Genomic DNA, 20,917 nt, shown 5'->3' on the forward strand with positions numbered 1-20,917 from the left:
CCAGTGGCCAGGGTGGTTGGTGTGTTTGAGGGGATGCCTACCTACCTTTGGTTAGACTTGGGGCATGCCAGGGCAGCCTGGAGTGAGGCCAGACCACTGACCAAGGCTGCCTCTTCTTTGCAGCCATCTTAGCTTCTTTGCCTCCAAGCCCAGTCCCACAGCCATGATCCTCAACCTATGGGAGGCACGGCACTTCCCCAACGGCAACCTCGGCCAGCTGGCGGCAGCCGTGGCTGGACTGGGCCAGCCGGATGCTGGCCTCTTCACAGTGTCAGAGGCCGAGTGCTGAGACTAGCCGGGCCGGTAATGCTACACTCTCACCAGCTTTGGCTCCTGCCAGGGACAGGCAAAAGCCAGACAGGGGCCCTACCCCCACACTCGGGGAGAGCTGCTTGGACAGGCCCCCTCCTGGCTGAAGTTGTCCCTTAACACTGGTCCTTCAGACCCTGCCCAAATTCCATCCCTCCATGGCCTGCCTGGCCAGGTTGGTATAGCCACCTGCTCTCACTCAGCCCTGGTCCCAGGGCCCAGAGTGGACAGTGCCTGGAGCCTGGGCTGAGCCCAGCCCATCTGTGCGTGTGTGTGTGTGTATATGCGTGTGATGCTACCTCTCCTCCTGTCCCTCGCCAGGGGCCCCGCATACACACAGCATGTACACACATGCTGGGCTTGGGACATGGCCCCCAGAGCTCCTGCCTGAGGTGGGCCTTATGCAAACATTTCCGTGCCTGCTGGGTAGGGGTACATTTGAGGGGCCTGGCTTCAAGCCTGGGGGACTAAGGGCCCCAGCTGGACAGGGGCTGGCCCTTGGATTCAGGCACACAGTCACCACACAGGCACGTGTTCCTGCATGCCTGGTGTGTTCATGTCACACGCACCCCTCCCCGGGTCGTGCAGGACCTTCCCCCACTACACACATCTCATGCTGGGCACCTGGAGGCTGCTCACGTGCTCACGTGTCTCACGCCCGGTGTCGGTACACATTTGCCTCTCACATGCTGCCCTGCTCCCACCCACCCAGGGACACCCAAAGGCTCCTCCCTGATCCTTCCCCTGCCCCCAGCCTCGAGGTGCCCTGCCCAGCGGGGCGTGTGAATATGCAATGGGAGTGCCGGGCTGTACAATGGCAAGTGTGTGTGTGTGTGTGTGTGTGTGTGTGTGTGTGTGTGTGTGTGCCGCAGCGTGCCCGTCCCTGGGCCCGACCAGGGCCCCTGCGTGGGGCCCGTTGTGTGAAGCGTGTGTCCTGACTCTGTCTTAAGTGCTCTCGTGCACTCACACTTGGCCTTATGTACACAGCCTTGCCCGGCTGCCGGGGCACGTAGGGATTTTAGCGGACGTGAATGTAAATAAATTATATATATATATTGCTAACCAGAGTGTGACTTCTCTCAGAAAGCCATTGAGTATGGTCAGATGGTTATAAGGGGGAGCCACACATGGCTTCCTTTGGGAGTCCCGGGTGGCCGGGCCCACCAGGAGGAGTCAGGCTAGGCGGAGGCCTTAGTCTGGTGTGATCGCATCATTCTTGGAGAGTCCGTCAGCCATGGCCGTCTGGGCAAGGCGACAGGCAACGGCAGTGACCAGAGCTGCACCTTTGCCAGACCCATCCTCTGATTGCAAAAAGGTGACCGTGCAGTGAGGGGCTAACTTCTGAACTGTAGCTGACACCAGCCTGGAGAAGCTGTGAGGAGAAGGAGCTGAGGTCAGCCCAGGCTAGCCCAGCCCACCTGGCCACGCCTCCCCGCCTGACCCAGCTTCCCAGACTCACTGAGGGTGGAGTTTGTAGAGAGTCCCATCTACTCCCACAGACACCGACAGCTCCCGCAGGCCCCTGTTGTCCCGCATCTTTTCCGCCACAGCAGCCACGCCTGCTCCACAGAGTTGGGCCGCCCTCCGAGATACAGCCTGGCACACCTCTAGGACCATCAGGGCATCGTCAGAGGTCAGGGTCAGCCCTAGATCCTCCAGGATGGCTCGGACCTGACGCAGGGCCAGGCTGTCACTGGAGCCAGGAAGGAACAAAATAGAGAGTAGTAAGGACAGCTTGTGTGAGCTCCCTCTCTCGGGGTTTCTCCCTCCGCTACCAGCAGCAGCCAGCATTTCCCCACAGTGGCAGACGGCCTTGCAATGCACGCACCTCTCAATCTCTGAGAGAAACTTGGTCTTGAAGATGTCCCTGGTCTGAAGGCATTGAGTCTTCTGACCCCGGAAGAGAACTCCAAGACTGGTTAAATGCAGGAGGATGTGGCGGACGATCTCCCCCAGGTACATGCCGCTGATCATCTTCTCAAACCTGTGTGAAGGCGAGCGCATATCCACATGAAGTCGAGGGCACATCGGCTACACTCGCTGGTGCAGCCCACTGCTCACTGCCTGGGCCTCAGCCGTACCTCTGTTTGCCCGGATTGATGGATGCCTGGTCCACGCTAGCATCAAAGCAGGTGCTGAGCATGCCCAGTGAGCCGTCGTCCCCAAAGGCACCCCACTCCATATTGATGCACATGTGGCCCTCGTCCCCAGCCACACCTGCCACGTTCCGGAGCTCCTCCATATAGCAGGCATTGGTGCCCGTTCCTGCAGGCAGGCCAGGGTCAAGGGTGGGGGATTGAGAACCTTCCTCCCCTGCCTAAACTCCCTCTAAACCTACACCAAGCATCAGAGTGCAGGCTCCTTACTCTTCTACCTCCCGACATTCAAAGCCAGTCCCTGGTCGTGGTCTCCTCTTCTGACATTTCTGATGTAGTAGACCTTGTCTGTACCAAAACCTCAGAATTTCCTCTGTGTCTGCTGCCGGGACCAGCATTGGTGCAGCATCTCCCCCCCGTGCTATCCAAAAGTGCCCCTGTGCTGCCGCCGACCGTATCACTCCCCGGGGAGGTATGGGTGGCTCCACCCTTGTGCTGGTGAGAGGTTAAAGCCTCCTGACTGCTTCGTGTGCCTTTAACTGGAGTGGGCCAGGAGCTGGGGACCAGAACACTGATACGAAGACCCTACCGCCTGGTCAGAAGCCGGCAGTGAATGACTTTCTCTGATAGTACTTCCACAGGGCCTAACAGAAACAAAAAGAAGAGCATTGTGGGAGCCCTGGGACACAAGTCGACCAAAAGACTCAGAAAAGCCACAGAGAGAAGCAGAGGGAAAAAGGCATGCCCTCTGTCTACACTAGTGGTTCTCAACCTGTGGGTCATGACCCCTTTGGGGGGTCAAACAACCCTTTCACAGGGATCTCAGGGGCCACCTAAAACCATTGAAAACACAGATATTTACATTATGATTAATAACTAGCAAAATTACAATGTGAAGTAGCAATGAAAATAATTTTATGGTTGAGGTCACCACAGCATGAGAACTGTTTAAAGGGCCAGGGTTAGGAGGGTGAAAACCACTGCCCTACCGGTTTCCAGCTGTGAGCTGTGGGCCCCTTGACAGCCCCACCGGGCATTCTGTAATAGTTTACGTCTCTTCTAGGCACCTCCCTGAGAGGCCCATGAGAGGCCACCATATCCTCATGCTCGGGGGCTTGAGAGCCTTCCTCCCCTGCCCAAGCGCTTCCTTTAGAGCCGTCTCCCACTTGTTCAGGACTGGTCCCTTTCTGATCTTAGCCTGTCTGCCCTTGGGTGTGGAGTCAGAGTCAGCTACTGTAGGTGCCACAGGCCGGTATGGACTTAATCCCCTCCGGGTGCTCTGTTCTGAGAAAGCAGAGTTCCTCTTCTTTTACGTGTCTTCCCAGCTCTTTATCCAGATACCAAATAGCCCCAGGGTAAGAGCTGACCCATGTCTCAGACCCTTCACTACCTGAAGACCCTCACAGCCCTCCCCGTGCCAGACAGAGTGTGCACCCTGATCCAGGCACGGCACCTCTCATTCCATTCTCTTAGCCTCTTGTCACTACCTGTACCTTAAGATGAAGACTCTAGTGTGTTACCCAAGGTCATACAGGTGGGAGCAGCAAAGCCAGTCTCATAGAGGTTCATTTACCAAATGGGCAAACTGAGGCTCGGAAAGATCCAGTGACTAAATCAGTAGCTAACTGGGACGGAATGCTTTAGTTCCAGACTCCTAGCCCAGTCCAATGGCCCAGAACTGTTGGGTCAGACAGAAATAATCCCCTGTCCCCAAGGTCAGAGAAATGTCCAACTACGGAGTCAACAGAAGGCAATGAATTATCAGGCATTGGAGCAACAAAGGGCAAGACCCTCCTTACCGACAATGAGGCCTATCTCACAACGGGGATCATCATAGCCACAGGACATCATGGTCCCCACCGTGTCATTGACAATGGCAACCACATTCAGCTCCACTGCCTGCATACAAAAGGATGCTGCTAGTTGCTGGGCAACATAGTTGTCATGGCAACCAGCACTGGACTCAGAGGTCTCTATTGTAGAGGGCCCCTTTGCTCCCCTCAAGGAAGCAAATGATACTTTGCTCCCCTCCAGGCCTGTCATAGCCCCCAAAGCACCCCTGGAGGTAGGCTCCTACCTGTCTGCGCCTAATGGCTTCCCGTAATAGATACACCACGTCTTGGCCCTCACAGCCTGATGCATTGAACCCCTTGGTCCAGTTCAGGAGGATGCCCTGAGATGGGATCAAGCAGACAGGGATGTTACTCTGCCTCACAAACCCTGTGTCCCCCAGAAGTGTGCAGTCTCTGCCCTTTCCACTCAGGGCTCCTTGCCCACTTTGCCCTGTGGTTGAAGGGCTTTGCTTTCTCCCCCTTCTCAACTCCCCAGGAAACTGTCGGTGTGAAGAAACCTATTAATAATGGCTTGGCCTATGTCTTCCATTATTAGTCTCAGAGTGCTCAGGTGGTCTGAGGTCTGGCCGTTTTAAGATGCTTGCCCAGAAGGAATGGGCCTTTGGAATTGGATTAGGAATGAGCAGAGCTGGTAGAATGATTGCTGCATGGAGGAAAGAGGAGGATGGAGAAACTTTAGAGGCTCAAATGTCAGCAAATCCCAGCCTTTCAAAGAAAAATTCCCAGAGTCATTTTGAAGGAAGGAATTCTCGGAGTTAGAGGCAAAGGGTGAGTTGAAAAGCCGGAGCCACCTGGGCAGGGTAGGAGGAGGGGAGACAGACAAGCCTCTCTTGTGAGCAATGCGACTTAGTAACAAGAGGCAGAATTGTACCTGGAAAGGGGCTGCACTGTTTCTTTGTGGATTTCTGAGGGAAAGGGTAGGAGGGGAGGAGTTAGCCACAGCTGTCAAAGGAATATGACGCTGTGCAGGACCTGCCACATACAAGTGTCCAACTACTGAACTATCCTCAGAAAGAACGTGGGCTCAACACACAAGCTATATTCAGCTATAAAAAAAAAGTAAGCCACATTTTTGCATGCCCAGATTTGCACACTGAGACACACTTCCCACACCTTGTGGAGAGCAGCTAAAGGAAGTGAGATGCTTGACCTGGAGCCATGCTGAAGGAGAAACTAGGCAGCTACACCATCCAGACCATGGTGTAAGAGAGACCATGGTGTAAGAGAGACCATGGTGTAAGAAACAGCAGAGAAAACAGCTGCGCTTCAGGAACACGGTGAAAATGATGCATGCATGCTGGTAGATAAAGATCATGACGGCTGTAAGACACCTGAGGCCACAGCAGAGGCCTCCAGGGGCAGCAGGCTCCTCCGCATGAAAAACTTCCAAACAGAAACTGCAGGTGCTAAGTTTCCTGGGATCTTGGACAAGAGGCCTAAGATTAGCTGTTCCTATGCCAGACTTCGGAGGCATGCATTGAGCAGTCTGGCATACAGGTTGAAGACGATGATGTGTCATGAGTGTGTTTGACCTATGACTGCCACTTTGCCACTAAGATGAGGCACACAGCCGTGTGCCAAGCTGAGAAGCAAGCAAAGAAACTTGTGACCTCAAGCCTCTTCTGGAGAAAAGAACAAATGCTGCTTCCTGAAGGAAGATAGCAGAGGCATGGCTGACACCAGAGACATGGCTGACATTAGAGGCATGGCTGACACCAGAGGCATGGCTGACACCAGAGACATGGCTGACACCAGAGGCATGGCTGACACCAGGAGCATGGCAGAACACTAGAGGTAAGACTAAACTAGGATGTACCTTCTGGTCAGCACCAACCTAGGCCAGTGCTGTTCTAACCATGGGCACATCATCTGCCTGTCACCCTAACCATGGGCACATCATCTGCCTGTCACCCTAACCATGGGCACGTCATCTGCCTGTCACCCTAACCATGGGCACATCATCTGCCTGTCACCCTAACCATGGGCACGTCATCTGCCTGTCACCCTAACCATGGGCACATCATCTGCCTGTCACCCTAACCATGGGCACGTCATCTTTGGAGGAAGCCAGGGTTGCATACAATCCCCACCTCAGCAATGCTGCTCCCCTGCCTCAGTTTTCCTTGGCCTCCTGCTCACTCTTTAAGGATATGTGAACTGGAGGCCCTTGGGAATCACCTCTTGGACTTAACTCCCTTACCTGGTCCAGACCAAGCTGCTTGCATGGAAAAGAGAAGGTGAACCCCAGGGGTAGGCTCTGTCCACTCAGGCCCTGCTTCTGCTGGAAATGCACGATGCAGTCCACAATGTGATCAAAGAGCTGCGGGATAGGGCGTGTCAAGGGGCGGACTCTCTCCCCCACCTTCTCCACCTCTGACATGGGGACCCAGACCGTGAGTACCTGCTGTCCAGAGCCCTGGGCTACACACTCAGGGATGGAGTAGACCTGGTTGGTGATCTGCACGCTGCCCTCGGCCACACGGACCAACAGGACCCGGAAGTTGGTGCCCCCTAGGTCCAAGGCCAGGAAATCACCTCGCTCTGTGGGACAGAGACCCTCAGTACCAGGATAGAAACGGTGGTTCCTGCCCTAGCACACGCTGTCGACTCCCAGGAACCCGCATCCCAGGTCTCTGCCCAGGCAAGGCACTCACCACTGCCGTCGGGTGTGGCTCGCACGTAGGTGGGCAGCATGCGGAGGGAGGAGGCCTCTCCTCGAAGCCCCCTGGCCATGGCTTCCCGCATCTGTGCCTGCACCACCGTCAGCTGCTCCAAGTCCAGTTGGAAGGGTGCCAGGGTCTCCTCCAGGACGTGCCTGTGGGCAGCCAGGCGGGCAGCCACAGCTGTCACCATTGCCACGCCCCGGCCACCACCATCCACAGAGGGGATGAAGGATACGTCACATTCTGGGACCAAGAGCGTAACCACCTCCTTTAGAGTGCGGTGGAACCTATGTAAACACACCAGGTGCACACAGCTTGGCATGCTGGAGCCCTAGAGCTTACCATCTTAAATAAATTCAGTCCTAAGCCTGTTCCTTGGCACCAATCATACATCCACTGCCCTCGGTGCCCCTCTCCCTGGCACATACGAAAAGAAACATTTTTCTCTCCCTATGTGCCTCGTGGCCTCCCACAGCCCAGCCCAACTTCACTCTGCCATTCACGTCCACCAGCTTGCACACGTGACACCAGAATGCCCTCTGGGTGTACATCATAAAAACACACTCACGCCACCTGCTTGCATAGGATCTTGTTCTCACAATACCTGGGGTGCCGTTCAAACACTCGCCCTCCAGTGGCCACAGCCACATGCAGCGTCTGCTGCTCCCTGCTGTGCTGGAGGCGGGAAAGGACCGCAGCCAGGGCAGCGGCGCAGAGCTGGGCAGCCCGTGTGCACACAGCCGCACAAACATGCTTTACCATTTCAGCATCTGAGGCCTGAGGGCTCAGACCCAAGTGCTGCAGGATTGTGTGGGCATGGGCTGTCCCAGTGGCGGGGCTGCAGGGAGGAGGGAAAGAACACAGGGTGCTGATTTGGGGCTCAGGCAACCTCGTAGTTGGCCATCCCAGCAAAGCCCCACAGTTACTCTGGGGAGAGGGAACCTTACCCTCTTCCAAGCAGATGCCCCCTGACCTTTGTCTAAGCTCCTGCCTCCCTTACTTACTCCTCTATCTCGGCCACATGTTCCAGGAGGATGCTGCCTTGACTCAGCAAGGCGGGAGAGGAGCAGCCACCAAACAGGACCCCATGCTGGGTCAAGTGGACCAACACCAGCCGCACCAGCTCACCCAAGTACAAGCCCCCAATCATCTTCTCAAACCTGTGGTGGAAACAAATGGACAGAGCCCTTCGTACGGCCTCAGCCCACTTGAGCCCTCAAAGAGGAATCACTGTTTAAGGTTCCAGAAGCAAGTGACCTCCCAGAGAACAAGTGGGTTTACCCTTTCTAACCCTCTGGGTCATATCTCCTAGAAAGGCAGCACGACCCAGGACAGCAGGAGTATCTCACTCAGCTATTCTCAACTAGCAGCCCCCAACCAGCCAGGGCTGACTAGACAGAGCCAGGATTGAAAACTGGGTTCTAGTACTCTGAGGCTTTTCTTCCTGGAGTCTGACCTGGGGCCCTCCAAGGGCAAGCTGCAGACCCTCAGATGGATGGGAAGAGGTAGCTTAGAATAGTGACAGTGACACTAGAGCAGAGTCAGGGAAGACAACAGGCCACCACCTCTGAGCGCCAGGAGTTAGGGAGTCGTGGTCCAGGGCCTGGTCAAAGGTGGTCAGTACTGGCCCGAGGGCCTTGGCGTCATAGAAGGAGCCCCACTCAATGCTGACACAGGAGCGGCCACGGTCCTCATCCAGAGCTGCCACGTGCCGTGCCTCCTCCATGTAACATGCATTGGTACCGGTGTCTGGCAGGGAAGATCCCATCAGAGCCTGCCCACCAAGCAGCTACCACCCTCCACACATGGCCCATGGCTCACCTACGATAAGCCCAACTTCACACGGTCTGGTGCCCAGCTCACAGCCCATCATGGTGCCCACTGTGTCATTCACCATGGCCACCACATCAATATTGTAAGTCTGGGTGATGGAGAGAACAGGGAGTCAGAGCCAGCCTGGGTGTCCAGAGGGCCAAGGCTTTGGAGGAAATACCCAGGGTCCATGAAATGCCTGCCTGCCTGCCTCACACATACCCCGGGCCCTCCCCCAACTCAGGCTCTCAGGGTCATAGAGGCTCCTACCCATAGCACCAGGAAGATGGCCCCACAGCTGGTGTCTCCTTGAAGACTGACCCATGCTTGCCTCACCCACACCCTGGCCTGGCACCCCGAACTATACCTTCTAACCTGAGTTCTAATCAGTGCCTCGGAGTGAGCCTGAAAGGGTCAGGCCTTCTCGAGCCTTGAGATTAGGACTACACGCTCCCCTCACATCAGCTCTTCTTCCCAAGCCTCCCTCGGCTCTGGCACAAGACAGGCTGATCCTTCTCTGCGCCCTCTGCTGCCGCTAGAGCTATCTGAACACGGGGCACTCTTCTGTTAGAACGCTTTGCCTGCTAGAATGAGAGGATCTTGAGGGGTGGATCATAGGGTTTTTTCATTTCCTGTTCCTCCCCCAGGCCCCGGTCATCTTATTTGAGTCTTTCTTAGCCTCCCTTTCATTGATTGCTGTGGGAGCAACGTTAGCCCCAGGGTCAAACTGGATCAAAGGCTGTGTGTACCAAAGGAGAGCAGGGACGCAGGCGGAACCCACAGCTGCCGGGCCCGGGCCAGCAGAGGCAGCCGTCCATCCCCCTGGCCTTCACTTACGCCCTGCCTCTGGATGGCCTCTCTCAGCAGCTGGACCACATCCTGGCCTTCCACACCGCTGCACCTAAAGCCTTTTGTCCAGGAAATGAGGATGCTCTGGGGGAAGAAAAGCAGAGCTGTCTTTTTTTTTTTCCCCTCATGGCCTTCACATGAGCTGCAGTCCCTTCCCACTCACCGGCCCCACATGTCCCCCGCCTCACCCTGTCCAAGCCCGTCTGGTGACAAGGAAAAGAGAAATTGAACCCAAGCTTCAGGTCCTGGTTCTCCGTGGGATGTGCATCCAGGAATTCAGACAGGCAGCGGGCAGCAAAGTCAAACAGCTTTGGGAACAAGATGAGCGTCTCAGCTCTGACCACCCGCGCCCCGGCCACCCAGCCAGGATGCGGCGGCGGCGACTCACCTGCTGACCAGTGCCTAGTGTCACCTCTTGAGGGATCTCAAATTCCTGACTCTTGGGCTCCACACTATGTTCTTTGGTGCCCGTCAGTGTCACCCACAACACACGTAGTGAGGCTCCCGTAGCCCCCAGCTCCAGCACCAGGAAGTCTCCCTGTTCTAGAGGGCAAACAGGTCATAGAAAAGACATGCAACTGGCAACACCAGAGTCGCCTGCCTCCCAGGGAAACGTCCAGAGTCCGAGAAGGTCAATAAAAGGGGCCTTAGCGATGGTGGACAGAGAGAAGGGACGCCCCCTGCCCCAGGTCAGAGCACATTCCCCATGCCCTCCCAGGTCAGAGCACGTTCCCCATGCCCTCCCCAGGTCAGAGCACATTCTCCATGCCCTCCCAGGTCAGAGCACGTTCCCCATGCCCCCCCAGGTCAGAGCACATTCCCCATGCCCTCCCCAGGTCAGACAGAGCACGTTCCCCATGCCCCCCCAGGTCAGAGCGCGTTCCCCATGCCCTCCCCAGATCAGAGCACGTTCTCCATGCCCCCCCCAGGTCAGACAGAGCACTTCCCCATGCCCCCCCCAGGTCAGACAGAGCACGTTCTCCATGCCCTCCCCAGGTCAGACAGAGCACGTTCCCCATGCCCTCCCCAGGTCAGAGCACATTCCCCATGCCCCCCCAGGTCAGAGCACGTTCCCCATGCCCTCCCCAGGTCAGAGCACGTTCCCCATGCCCCCCCAGGTCAGAGAACGTTCCCCATGCCCTCCCCAGGTCAGACAGAGCATGTTCCCCATGCCCTCCCCAGGTCAGAGCACATTCTCCATGCCCGGCCACCCATCCTAGTCTGCGTTACTCGCCAGTGCCATGTGGCGTGGACCCCACATATGTGGGCAGCATCCGGACAGAAGGGGCAGGACTGTGGTGTCCCTTCAGTGCCTGCTCCATGGAGCACAGAAGACTGGCTTGGATTTGCTGCAGCTGAGTCTTTGTCACTTGGAATTGTTGCAAGCATTTCTGTACCTGAGAAAGAGCAATCCAACATGGAGGGAGCCATTCTCCAACTTCACCGGGGACAGAGGACATCCTGCCTGACTCACCCCTGCCTTCTTAGGTCCCCTGCTTTCCAGGGCTGGCTAGCACCCTGCTCTGTTCTCCCAGAGCCTCCCTGGTCTTCTGGTCCCCCTCCTTGCTGCTCCTCACACCTGGGCTCTCTTGCTGTTCAGAGTCAAGCCAGGACTCCTGCATCCTCTGAAGGTTCCCGGGAAGAGAAACCACCTCCCTTTTGTGTCTCCTGGTGACTTCCTCTCAGCTCCTACATCTTCCACCCTGACCATCAAGCTTTTGAAATGTGAGGTCTGGTGAAGCCTCTCTCCTGCTGCTATAATTGCTTCCCCGGTCTCCAGATCAAGAGCTCTGCAGCTGTCTCTTTGTATGTCACCAGTGAGTGAACAAACGGACGAACAAACGTCACACCTAGCGCTTGCCTCCCCCAGCCCATCAACTAAGCCCTGCCAAACACCTAGCCCCATTCCAAACCCTGCCCCACCACACAGCTAGACAAGTCCCCCTCTGCTGAGCGCTCCTGATTCCCCTGTGGAAGACAGCCAGCATACAATATGGTGCTGGTAGTGTTGGTGGCTACTGAAATGGAGAGGCAGGATCAGGAACGAGTGGCTGGGGAGAGGTCACGTCTTTAGGTAGGAGTGAAGGAGGCTTTACAAGTGGGTCTGGGGGAGCATGGGGGAATCAGAGCTTGATGGGAGGGCTGACAGGATGAGAGGAGGTAAAGGATGTGATATCCCAGGTTCTCACTGTACTAGAAGCTCAAGGAATAGGGAGAGCACAGGCCTCTGCTCTGCGAGGAATCCCTGGATGACTGGCCCTCCTGATCACCCAAAGAAGCCCCATTTGTTGGAGGGCCACAGTTCAGGGGCTCCAGCTCTATTAGATTTTCCCCAAGGCCCCACCTCCTTGGCACAGGAATTCTATCCTGAAGATCCATTGCCCCAAACTGGACACAAATCTGAGAAGCACCCGGAGAACAAAGGCCCTCTAAGGCCCTGGTTCTCAAGCTGTGGGTTGCCACTCCTTAGGGAGTGGATCCACCTTTTCACCGGTGTCTCCTAAGACCATTAGAAAACACAGATGATTACATTATGGTCCATAACAGTAGCAAAATTACAGTTATGAAGTAGCAATGAAAATGATTTTATGGGTTGGAGGTCAACACGACCTGAGGAACTGTGTTAAAAGGGACGCAGCAACAGGGAGGTGAGAACCACTGCTCTAAAGAGAGTAGGGGTGAGGAAGGGGGGTGAGGACTCAATGCTACCCTCTTTATGAGGAGTCTGGGGGTGGCAAATCACCCTAACTGCAGTCTGAGGCATCCTGTTATATATTCGCACTGGAACGAATGCTCCCAGACACCGTGCACACTGGGAGGGACTGTTTCTGTGTCATAAATGAGGAAGCTGAGGCTCAGAGAGCCCAAGGAGCTCTGAAGGGGAGGGTGGATTGTACACCCAGGTTGATCTGACTACAAAAATGTTCCCACATCAATGGGAAGCTTGGTTAAAAAAAAAAAACAAACAAAACAAAAAACCTAGCACCTCCCCCGAGAAGAACCATGAAAACCCAGACAAAAAGAGCAAGAGAAAAATCTCAGTCCTCACTCTGCCCCTCTCTGGCTTTGTGATCCCAGGAAAGTCATGGCAGTCTGGGCCTCATTCAGGAGAGGGAGGGGAAAGGCGCTGGAGAGGGTGTAAAGTTGGATGTGGTCTCAGTGCTGACTCTTTTAACGAGCTTGCTGTACCCGTCAGTTTGGCTCTGTCACCTCCATCGCCTGTTTGAGTGAATGACCGCTTCTGTCAAGTGGAAACGGTGACATGCAGAGAGCAAGGATGCTGTGAGGGGCTAAACTCAGTGCCAGAGCAGTGACACACGTGATGCTCGGTGAAGCAAGGGTTCTCTCTCCAGGGCATGGAACACAATTATCTAGAGGCCTCATTCTGCACCCGTGGGTAACAAAGAGGCTTCTGTTAAGGTCTGGCAAGGGGCTAGAAGACGCAGCTAGACACTGATGATGTGATTGTCCCCCTCGACCTAGGGCTATGGAAAGGGAGTCTGAAGTGAGGCCAGGGGTACTGAGTGGGGGTCCTGGCTGTAGCGCACTTGGCGTCCCCGTGAAGCCAAGCAAAGCCATAGGGACGTTGCTAAACTGCAGGTACGTACAGCAGGTGTGGGACCCGAGCAGAGGTCTCGGGAGGAGGGGGAAGGAGGTGAGAAAGGACAGGATGATGACCCTGAACAAGCCCTGGGCTGGCAGTCATTGCTGGTTTCTGGAGCCCAGCTATGGGCAGAACAGAGAGGAAACTCTTACAGCAGGGTCTGAGTGGTTGCACAAATGAGAAGGGGTGTGTGCATGTGTGACAGTAATGCCACCATAGGTGGTAACAAACTAGACAGAAAACTACGGGAACTGCAAACAGGGAGTGTTCCAAGGCCGCTTTCATGGGCATGGCCTCTATGTGGTTCCTTTATTTCCACGAGGCCTTTTTTTTTTTTTTGAGGAGGACATTTGAATAATTCAAGTTATTTTCCTCTGTTTTTCTGATGAGGAAATGGAGACCAAGAGTTATGAAATAGTTTACATAAGCGTTCTCTGCTCCCGGGTGTGGTAGGTAAGACTTGTGAATCTTAGTCAAGATGAAGGGAAAGGCTGGGGGTAGTGGCCAAGCATAAGCCCTGGATTCAATACTCATCCCACCAAAACCAGACCAAGAGGGGAGAAGAAAAGAAAGATAAGGGAAAGAGGAAGGGAGGCTCCGATGGGGGGAGATAGGGGAGGAGGGAGGGAGGGACGGAAGGAAGGAGAGACAGACTGATGACTTCTAAGGAAACCAATTCAGCACTTCGTCACCTCTGGAGCCTGACCACAGTGACCCTGTGAGAAAACTGTGCCAGAGAGACTGGAGAGAAGGGACCCAAGGACTCAGCTCCTAGCATATATATATATATATATATATATATATATATATATATATATTGTGTGTGTGTGTGTAGCATAACATTTAGAATGAGGGCTAAGAAACAGTAGGTAATATCAGATTATAAGAAAGGATAAATGAGTCATGGAATAGGTTATAAAATTTATTTTTTGTTTTTGTTTTTGTTTTTTTCGAGACAGGATTTTTCTGTGTAACTTTGGAGGTTGACCTGGAACTCGCTCTGTAGACCAGGCTGGCCTTGAACTCACAGAGATCCACCTGCCTCTGCCTCCCGAGTGCTGGAATTAAAGGCATGCACCACCAAAGTCTGGCAAAGTTAATTTTTGAAAGTTTCAATTCTGTCAGATTTTTTTCCTGCTTCCTTTTTGTGGTGGATATGTCTGTAAAAGTGTAGCTGATAGTGAAAGTGTAAGTGTTTTACAAGAGAACCCTTGTGGTTAGACATAGCTTCTGAGGCACAGTAAAGTTGAAAATCCTCACTACAAACTCTTACATCTTAAACGAGTCATTTTTCACGTCTTCAGTTCCCATCCCCCAGAAACCAATCTACACCTTGCAGGTATTTGGAATCTCAAAGAACAGAGGCTGGAGATTAGCAGTTCAGCAAACTGAAAAGAGGCCATGAGGGTGTGAGCCCAGCAACCCATTCCTCTAGTCATCATATCTGTGACAGTCTTAAATAAGCCCAGAATTGGAGCTCAGTGCTAGGCTTACCAGTTCTAAGCTATCTGGAGGCCTTGGCATGCCCTCCTGTGGGCAGTTTGAGGCTCTTTCTCGAGGCTGCAAACCAACAGACCCAATGGTGTCCATGTTTCCACAGTGGGTATTGACTACCTAAAAGGGAAAATGGAGATCTGGATTCAAAAACATTTACTCTATAGGCTCCAAGAGGCACAATAACCTAGACCTACAACTTCTTTCCTTCCAAAGGGGACCAAGCAGGGAGTTGTAAGCAGAATTAAAAGTTTCTGATAGCAAGGATCCTTTAGCAGTCTACAAGGAGGCAATTATTTTCCAGAAGCATGTGTACTGGGACAGCATGGGAAAGCTCATTCCAAGTTCAAATGCTCATTCATGCATCTCCTCTGGTTCCTAATGCCCACATGAACATGCTGGTAAAGCAGATGCAGGCTCTGCCCTCAGGGATTTCACAGCCTCACCAAACGTCACAGTAGGATTGGCACGAGCAACGGCGGAGAGAAGGCATCGGTAAATGTGGCTGGGAGGTCAGGGGCCTGGTAGAGGTGACAAACTGTAAAGTAAGATAGGACCAAAACCAAACAAGCTGGTTTTCAGGACAAGGTCAAGCACTTAAGTTTCACGCCAAGGAAGAAAGACATGAGACAGAGGTGACAAAGAACACGGGATGGAGAGGTGACAAAGGACACGGGATGAAGAGGTGACTAAGGACATGGGACAGAGGTGACAAAGGACATGAGACAGGTGACAAAGGACACGGGATGAAGAGGTGACAAAGGACATGAGACAGAGGTGACAAAGGACACGGGATAGAGAGGTGTGCGAAGGGGCCTATGTTTTAGGATTGAATCTGTGGTTCAGAAAAGGGATGTACTAATGGCCTGAGCTTGGAAGAGTCCCTGCTGACTCAGAGCTTCGGGCTCAGTGTCTGTGATGCAGGAGGAGGTCGTGTCCACCCTCACAGGGCTGCTGTGCCAAACAGCACAAGGCCTGGGAGGTTCACTGTAAAATTCAGTGTGCAACAAAACCTCAACTCACGGCTAGGTTTTGGACAGGACAGTGAGGCAGAATGGAAGAGCCTGTGTTTGGAGCCAGGACTCCAGTTCTCCACACAACGGCGGCACCAGACCTCCCAAACCTGAGGCCCCCTTTTCCTCTCCTGTGAAATGAGGTCCAGTGTGCCAGAAGGCCACATGGAACAAAAGTGAGCAAAAAGATCTTGTTTACATCTATTCCGAGGAATCTGAACTGCAACTCCACTATCCTCAGTTCTCTCGCAAACACATGAAAAAATTATAAAGAGCGGCAGGAGCTAGTGACCCCTGTCATGCTGTAAGAGTCCATAGAAATGTCAGGTACTCGGCTGAGCTGAGCTACTGCCACCAGTCACTCACTACTGTTCCGCTAACCGCAGGGGAGCCTATGGTAGAATGTGAAGGAGACGGACAATCCAGCAGACAGGCAAGACGGCACAGCAGTCTGCTGGGCACTCTACCTTCATTGCAAAAGCAAAACCGAGAGCAACTTCTCTCAGCCCCGGCATCCCCCCAGTCCTCCCCTTCTGTCCAGCCCTAAGCCTCTGGAGTCCCTGGGCACCTGCATTCTTGCCTTCCGTAGCTCCTGCAGACAGCCTATGGTGGCTGGGTCATCAGGAACTCCTGTCCTCTTGCCTTTAAATCCGCAGGGAGGGTTCCAAGCTTCGGGTTGTGCCTTTGTCTACACTCCCTCTTTTTCTCCTTTTTTCACCCTCTGACCTATGCCCCATGCTAACGCCAGCAGTCTGTTAGACTGCACTATCCTGGTGGAGAGGTTCCTGGAACTCAGTAAAGGCAGATTTGCCTCCCCACTACTCTCCCACACATCTCTTGCCCTCTGTCTTGACTAGAAGCTTTACGAGGTTTGCTTGGAAGGGAGCAGTCACTTATGACCTAACTGGGGCTCTGAGAAAGAACTGTCTTGCCTGTCCTTGCCATCCCGTCCCCACGACCACTGACTGTTCCAACAATCCTGAGTGACGCCTCTGCTCCTCAGATTGAATCTTGCCCTGGTCGTACTATAATGGCTCCCTCTGCAGACAGCAGAACTCCATGGTGAGACTGTGGGGCCCTACTCACACTGTCGTGGCTCCCCCTGCAGACAGAGCTGTGGTGGGACTGCAGGACCCTGCTCACACTATTGTGGCTCCCCACAGAGCTGTGAACCCTCACATGCACTCACCCTAGCTTCCTCTCTCTACTCTCTAAAATCCAGCCACACTGACTGCTGGTCTTCTGCTTTTTAGTCTTCACTCAAGTTGGTCCCCAGTCTGAAGGGCTAGCCTCACAACCTTGTGATGTCTGAGTCACCTCGGCATCTTTGATGCCAGGACAGAGTTGGGGGAATTTAGGCCAGGGGATCAAGCTTGGAAACCCAGCACCTGGTTGACTGAGGCGGGAGTATCAAGTTTGAGGACAACCTGGGCCACACAGTAAGACCCTGTCTCAAAAGGCATCAATAATTTAGTAAACCAAAAATTTGTTTCTGACAAGTCTCCCCTAAATTACACATACCAACACTTAGTTTCCAAATGTGTGGGCAGAGGACACGCATTCAAACAGCCTGTTAAGGATGAAATGGGGCGGCTGAAGCAAGGCCCAGCTAGCATAGTCACTTACTTTCTCATCGGCTCACACACTCAACATTTACTCAGCACATGGCAGACTAAGAAGCTCCCTCCAAGGAGCCCGCATTTAAACTCTAGGTCAGTGCATTCAGCCTGTCTCTTCCTAGAGCGAGAAACATGTCTTCATTCCTCTATCGCCAGAAACCAGCCCAAGTCTGCCCATGTTTGAACTCAGCCAGTGACATGGAGTGAGTGCTCCTTTTGCATGACATCCTACAGACCACTTCTGAGGCTGGGCACTGCCATCACCATTGAGGACTAGTGGCATAGTCTTGCTAGCCTCCATCAGCTAGAGCATATACAAGAAAGAAGGCTTGGGATGAGGCATGCAGGTTACAGGAAGTACTTGCTTACCTAGGATATGTCCAAGTTGATTACCTTCCTCGGGTCTCAGCTCTTCTCCCGAATGAGGATCTGGTGACCCTGGACTGAACTCAAAATTGAAACTGGGGGATGACTTGTTATAAACTCCCCAAGCTCCACCTCCTTCTTCAGCCACCACTGAACAGACACACACTAATTCAGGAAAGTGCACTTCCCCACAAGTCTGCCCTATGAGGAACCCAGGGTGGGCAGGGCCATGGTACAAACAAGATGACGACAGGAACCTGGAGAACTCAGCTGTGTTAAGGATTCCTGTAGCACCAATAATAAAAACCCAGAGACAGATATTTAGTTCAAGCTGAAGATCAGAAAAGCAAAGCAGTCAACCATCAGAGCGCTCTTACCTCTATGAAATCTTCAGACTGAAAAGAGAGTGAGTTCCCAGCCTTATATTCCTCTCTAGTGCTGGGATTAAAGGCGTGCACCATCACCACCCAGCTTTTATGGCTAACTAGCGTGGCTGCCGGAATTAGTGTATACCACCGCCTGCCATCTATGGCTGTGGCTATCTTTGCATTCTGATATTCAGGCAAGCTTTATTGGTTAGATCATTAACAAAATATCACCACAATTCTCTCTGCAATGCTAGGAGCTCTGTTTGTTTTATAAACACTAGGTTTTGGAGTGGTTAAGTTCCTCAGAAAGAAGAGACCAGCCTGGAAATATGTGGTTACAATAAGCAACTTTTGAAACTGTAGCAAGAACTGTGTAGGAAGCAAGGGACCTAAGAGGAAGGGCCATCATGACTCTGCAGGAGTGTGAGCTGGGCAAAGGCAGCAGCATCAGCCAGCGCTCATACAGACAGGTGTCCTCACAGAATCAGGTACAGTTCATGGGGCCTCATGAAGATGCCCACAGGTAACAGCCAGACCAAGGAGTCTAGCTTTTAGCCTGCAGGCAAGGTAGGGGGAGTGACTTGTCTGCAAGTCCTCCCTTCTAGAGGATGGGTCCTTAAGCTTCTGTGGTGCCACTGGTCACTATGCTCTTACTCCATTTAACTATTTTCCTAAAATGCAATCTTGGGGCACTAATGTAGTAAACTAGGCACACTGCAACAATCTTCACTTTATAACCACAGGGGTGTGTGTGTGTGTGTGTGTGTGTGTGTGTGTGTGTGTGTGTGTGTACGCGTCGCAAACACCCCTAATATACCAATATACCAAAGACATGAGTAATAATGAAAAACAGTGTGCATTTGGAAGAGAGACAGACAGAGGTGCCCAGTACCCTCCAGGATTCTCTTCAGGGTACTTCAAACAGTGAAAGAATTGGGGCAGTCGAGAGATATGCGTAATTTAGCAGTCTTGATCTAGGTGTGGTTCTACCCATCACTCTCAGCTCTGATCCTGCAAGGTATCAGCTGTTCTGTCATTCAAGGAGACCAGTCTGAATTCTGCTGGAAGCTCTTTGGGGTATAGCTTCTATATCATAGTTGTCATTCTTGAGATGGAAGCACTGTCCTGAGAAACTTTGCTGTTGCTGGATACAAGATGACTGAAGGTTTAGGACAAAGACTTAACTTTGTGCCTTCAGCCTTGAAGGAAGAGATAGGTTAGAGCAATGGGCTGTGACCCCTTTGCAGGTTGAACAACCTTTTCACAGGGGTTGCATAAGACCATCAAAAAATACATTACAATTCGTAATAGTAGCAAAGTTACAGTAAAGAGGTAGCAACAAAGATAATTTTATGGTTGTGGGTTACAACATGAGGAACTATATTAAGGGTCACAGTGTTAGGTGGAGAACCACCAGGTTGGAGAGACGTACACTCCTTGAGTAATTAGCATGCCCATGTAGAGAAAGCAGGAGTCAGAAACAATGCCTAACCAAAGCAGCTTGGAGGTGCCTGTTACAACTCAGGCCAACTGGTGGGCGCACTAAAACGTAAGGCTACTGCATTAGCAGTCATGCCATTATCCAGTTAGTGAAAGCCTCCACAGGACACAGATGAGCAGAGGCGGCTCCTGTAGCAGCTTCATTGTGATCAGACCTGTAAACATGGCAGGCACAGTCCTATCTGTAGTTTACTGGATACCAACTAGACATGCAGGCAATGAAAGATGGTCAAAAATGATGTTGGAGAAAGCCAACTGACCACCATCTACAACACAGCACCTTGCGGAGTCCGAGGCTCCAGTCCCTTAACTTTGTTTAGTTGAGGGAGACTGCGGAACTGAATGTGGCTCGTGACAGCTGCAGTCTCTCGAGTCAACATGAGGATATGCTCCTGAAGGTTATTTTCATGACTCTTTGTCCATGATTCCCAAAAGTCCTGTCTTCATTTCACCAGGAAGTAGGGCCTGACCCTAGTCATGGGGTGTGCCATAGACCTCCTAAGTCAAGGCCCATGGAGAAAAAGGTCACAGGTTTTGAGACCTGTGAACATTTGTGCCAGTCCTGTCTGTAGCAGAGACACAGCAATACTCAAGCAGACACCAGGTGGCCACTGACCAACAAGGGAAAGTCAAGTTCTGACAAGGTGCCCTGAACACCTTAGTGCAGTCTTCAACCACCAGAAGCGACTGTAGAATGGCGAGGGCCAAACAGCAAAACTAGAGATCGTTGCTGGCTGGAAGGCCAGGCCCTCCCTGCCTTGGGTTTCCTCCTCACAGCCTACAGTGCCCACAGCCAGCGAGGCAGGCCCCAGTCCATCATCTCCCATGTCCGTTATGCTTTGGATGCATCTTGCAGCTCTCCCAAAAGCACTACACTGCTTCTGTTGTGTCTGTCTGATCGTGCTCATTTGTCTACAATGACCTCCTGATACCACTACCTCTCTAACCTTTGCATCTTTCCCTTCATCTTTAAATTAGTTCTGGATCAATAGCAATGGACTCCCTCCCCTAACAAATTAGGCCCAGCTCTGATCCCAGCTTGGGGCCAGATTACTGTATTTATTAAAATCATCTACTTACCTTATCTGCTCAGCTGTGGGCTCTCATGGTTCTTAGACACCTTTAGGGCCTCAGGACCAGGTTCTAGATCTGATATGGAATATCAGTTATCTTAGACACCTTTAGGGCCTCAGGACCAGGTTCTAGATCTGATATGGAGTATCGGTTACCTTTTGCTAAACTGAAGAGCCCTCCCACACCAGTCCAAGGTTTTTCAAATAGCAAGCAAGCAACACCTCCCCGTGCACATATTCAGCACTCTTCCTAACTGGAGGGTCCACAATGTTCCATCTTCCCACTGGTAACCACCAA

The 20,917-nt window shown here is 52.8% G+C and overlaps 2 protein-coding genes across 6 annotated transcripts in view; one reads left to right on the forward strand and one right to left on the reverse strand.

The window, feature by feature from the left end:
- Nucleotides 1–1,371, forward strand: part of Unc5a (unc-5 netrin receptor A) — a 55,888-nt gene extending 54,517 nt beyond the window's left edge. For all 4 annotated transcript variants that reach the window (XM_040756014.1, XM_040756015.1, XM_040756017.1 and 1 more), the window contains one exon: nucleotides 124–1,371. In XM_040756014.1, the coding sequence (XP_040611948.1) occupies nucleotides 124–289 (166 nt within the window). In that variant the 3' untranslated portion in view covers nucleotides 290–1,371. The remainder of the gene's footprint in view (nucleotides 1–123) is intronic.
- Hk3 (hexokinase 3) lies at nucleotides 1,344–17,842 on the reverse strand. Of its 2 annotated transcripts, XM_005078347.4 has the most exons (19): nucleotides 17,682–17,832; nucleotides 14,681–14,800; nucleotides 10,817–10,979; nucleotides 9,971–10,125; nucleotides 9,771–9,890; nucleotides 9,571–9,666; nucleotides 8,743–8,842; nucleotides 8,487–8,670; nucleotides 7,926–8,081; nucleotides 7,526–7,759; nucleotides 6,913–7,208; nucleotides 6,660–6,799; nucleotides 6,459–6,578; nucleotides 4,483–4,578; nucleotides 4,205–4,304; nucleotides 2,391–2,574; nucleotides 2,138–2,293; nucleotides 1,769–2,002; nucleotides 1,344–1,681 (listed from the first exon to the last, which is right to left on the reverse strand). In XM_005078347.4, the coding sequence occupies exons 2-19, from the start codon at nucleotides 14,774–14,776 to the stop codon at nucleotides 1,501–1,503; spliced, it is 2,811 nt and encodes a 936-aa protein (XP_005078404.1). In that variant the 5' UTR covers nucleotides 14,777–14,800; nucleotides 17,682–17,832; the 3' UTR covers nucleotides 1,344–1,500. The 2 variants fall into 2 exon arrangements, with proteins under 2 accessions (XP_005078404.1, XP_021087641.1); XM_021231982.2 differs by lacking the exons at nucleotides 1,344–1,681; nucleotides 1,769–2,002 and adding an exon at nucleotides 2,995–3,049 and having other exon boundaries at nucleotides 2,153–2,293; nucleotides 17,682–17,842.
- Between the last annotated feature and the right edge of the window lie 3,075 nt (nucleotides 17,843–20,917).

The sequence above is a fragment of the Mesocricetus auratus genome, unplaced genomic scaffold, assembly GCF_017639785.1.
Source record: "Mesocricetus auratus isolate SY011 unplaced genomic scaffold, BCM_Maur_2.0 Super-Scaffold_100013, whole genome shotgun sequence".
In the NCBI taxonomy this organism is placed as follows: Eukaryota; Metazoa; Chordata; class Mammalia; order Rodentia; family Cricetidae; genus Mesocricetus; species Mesocricetus auratus.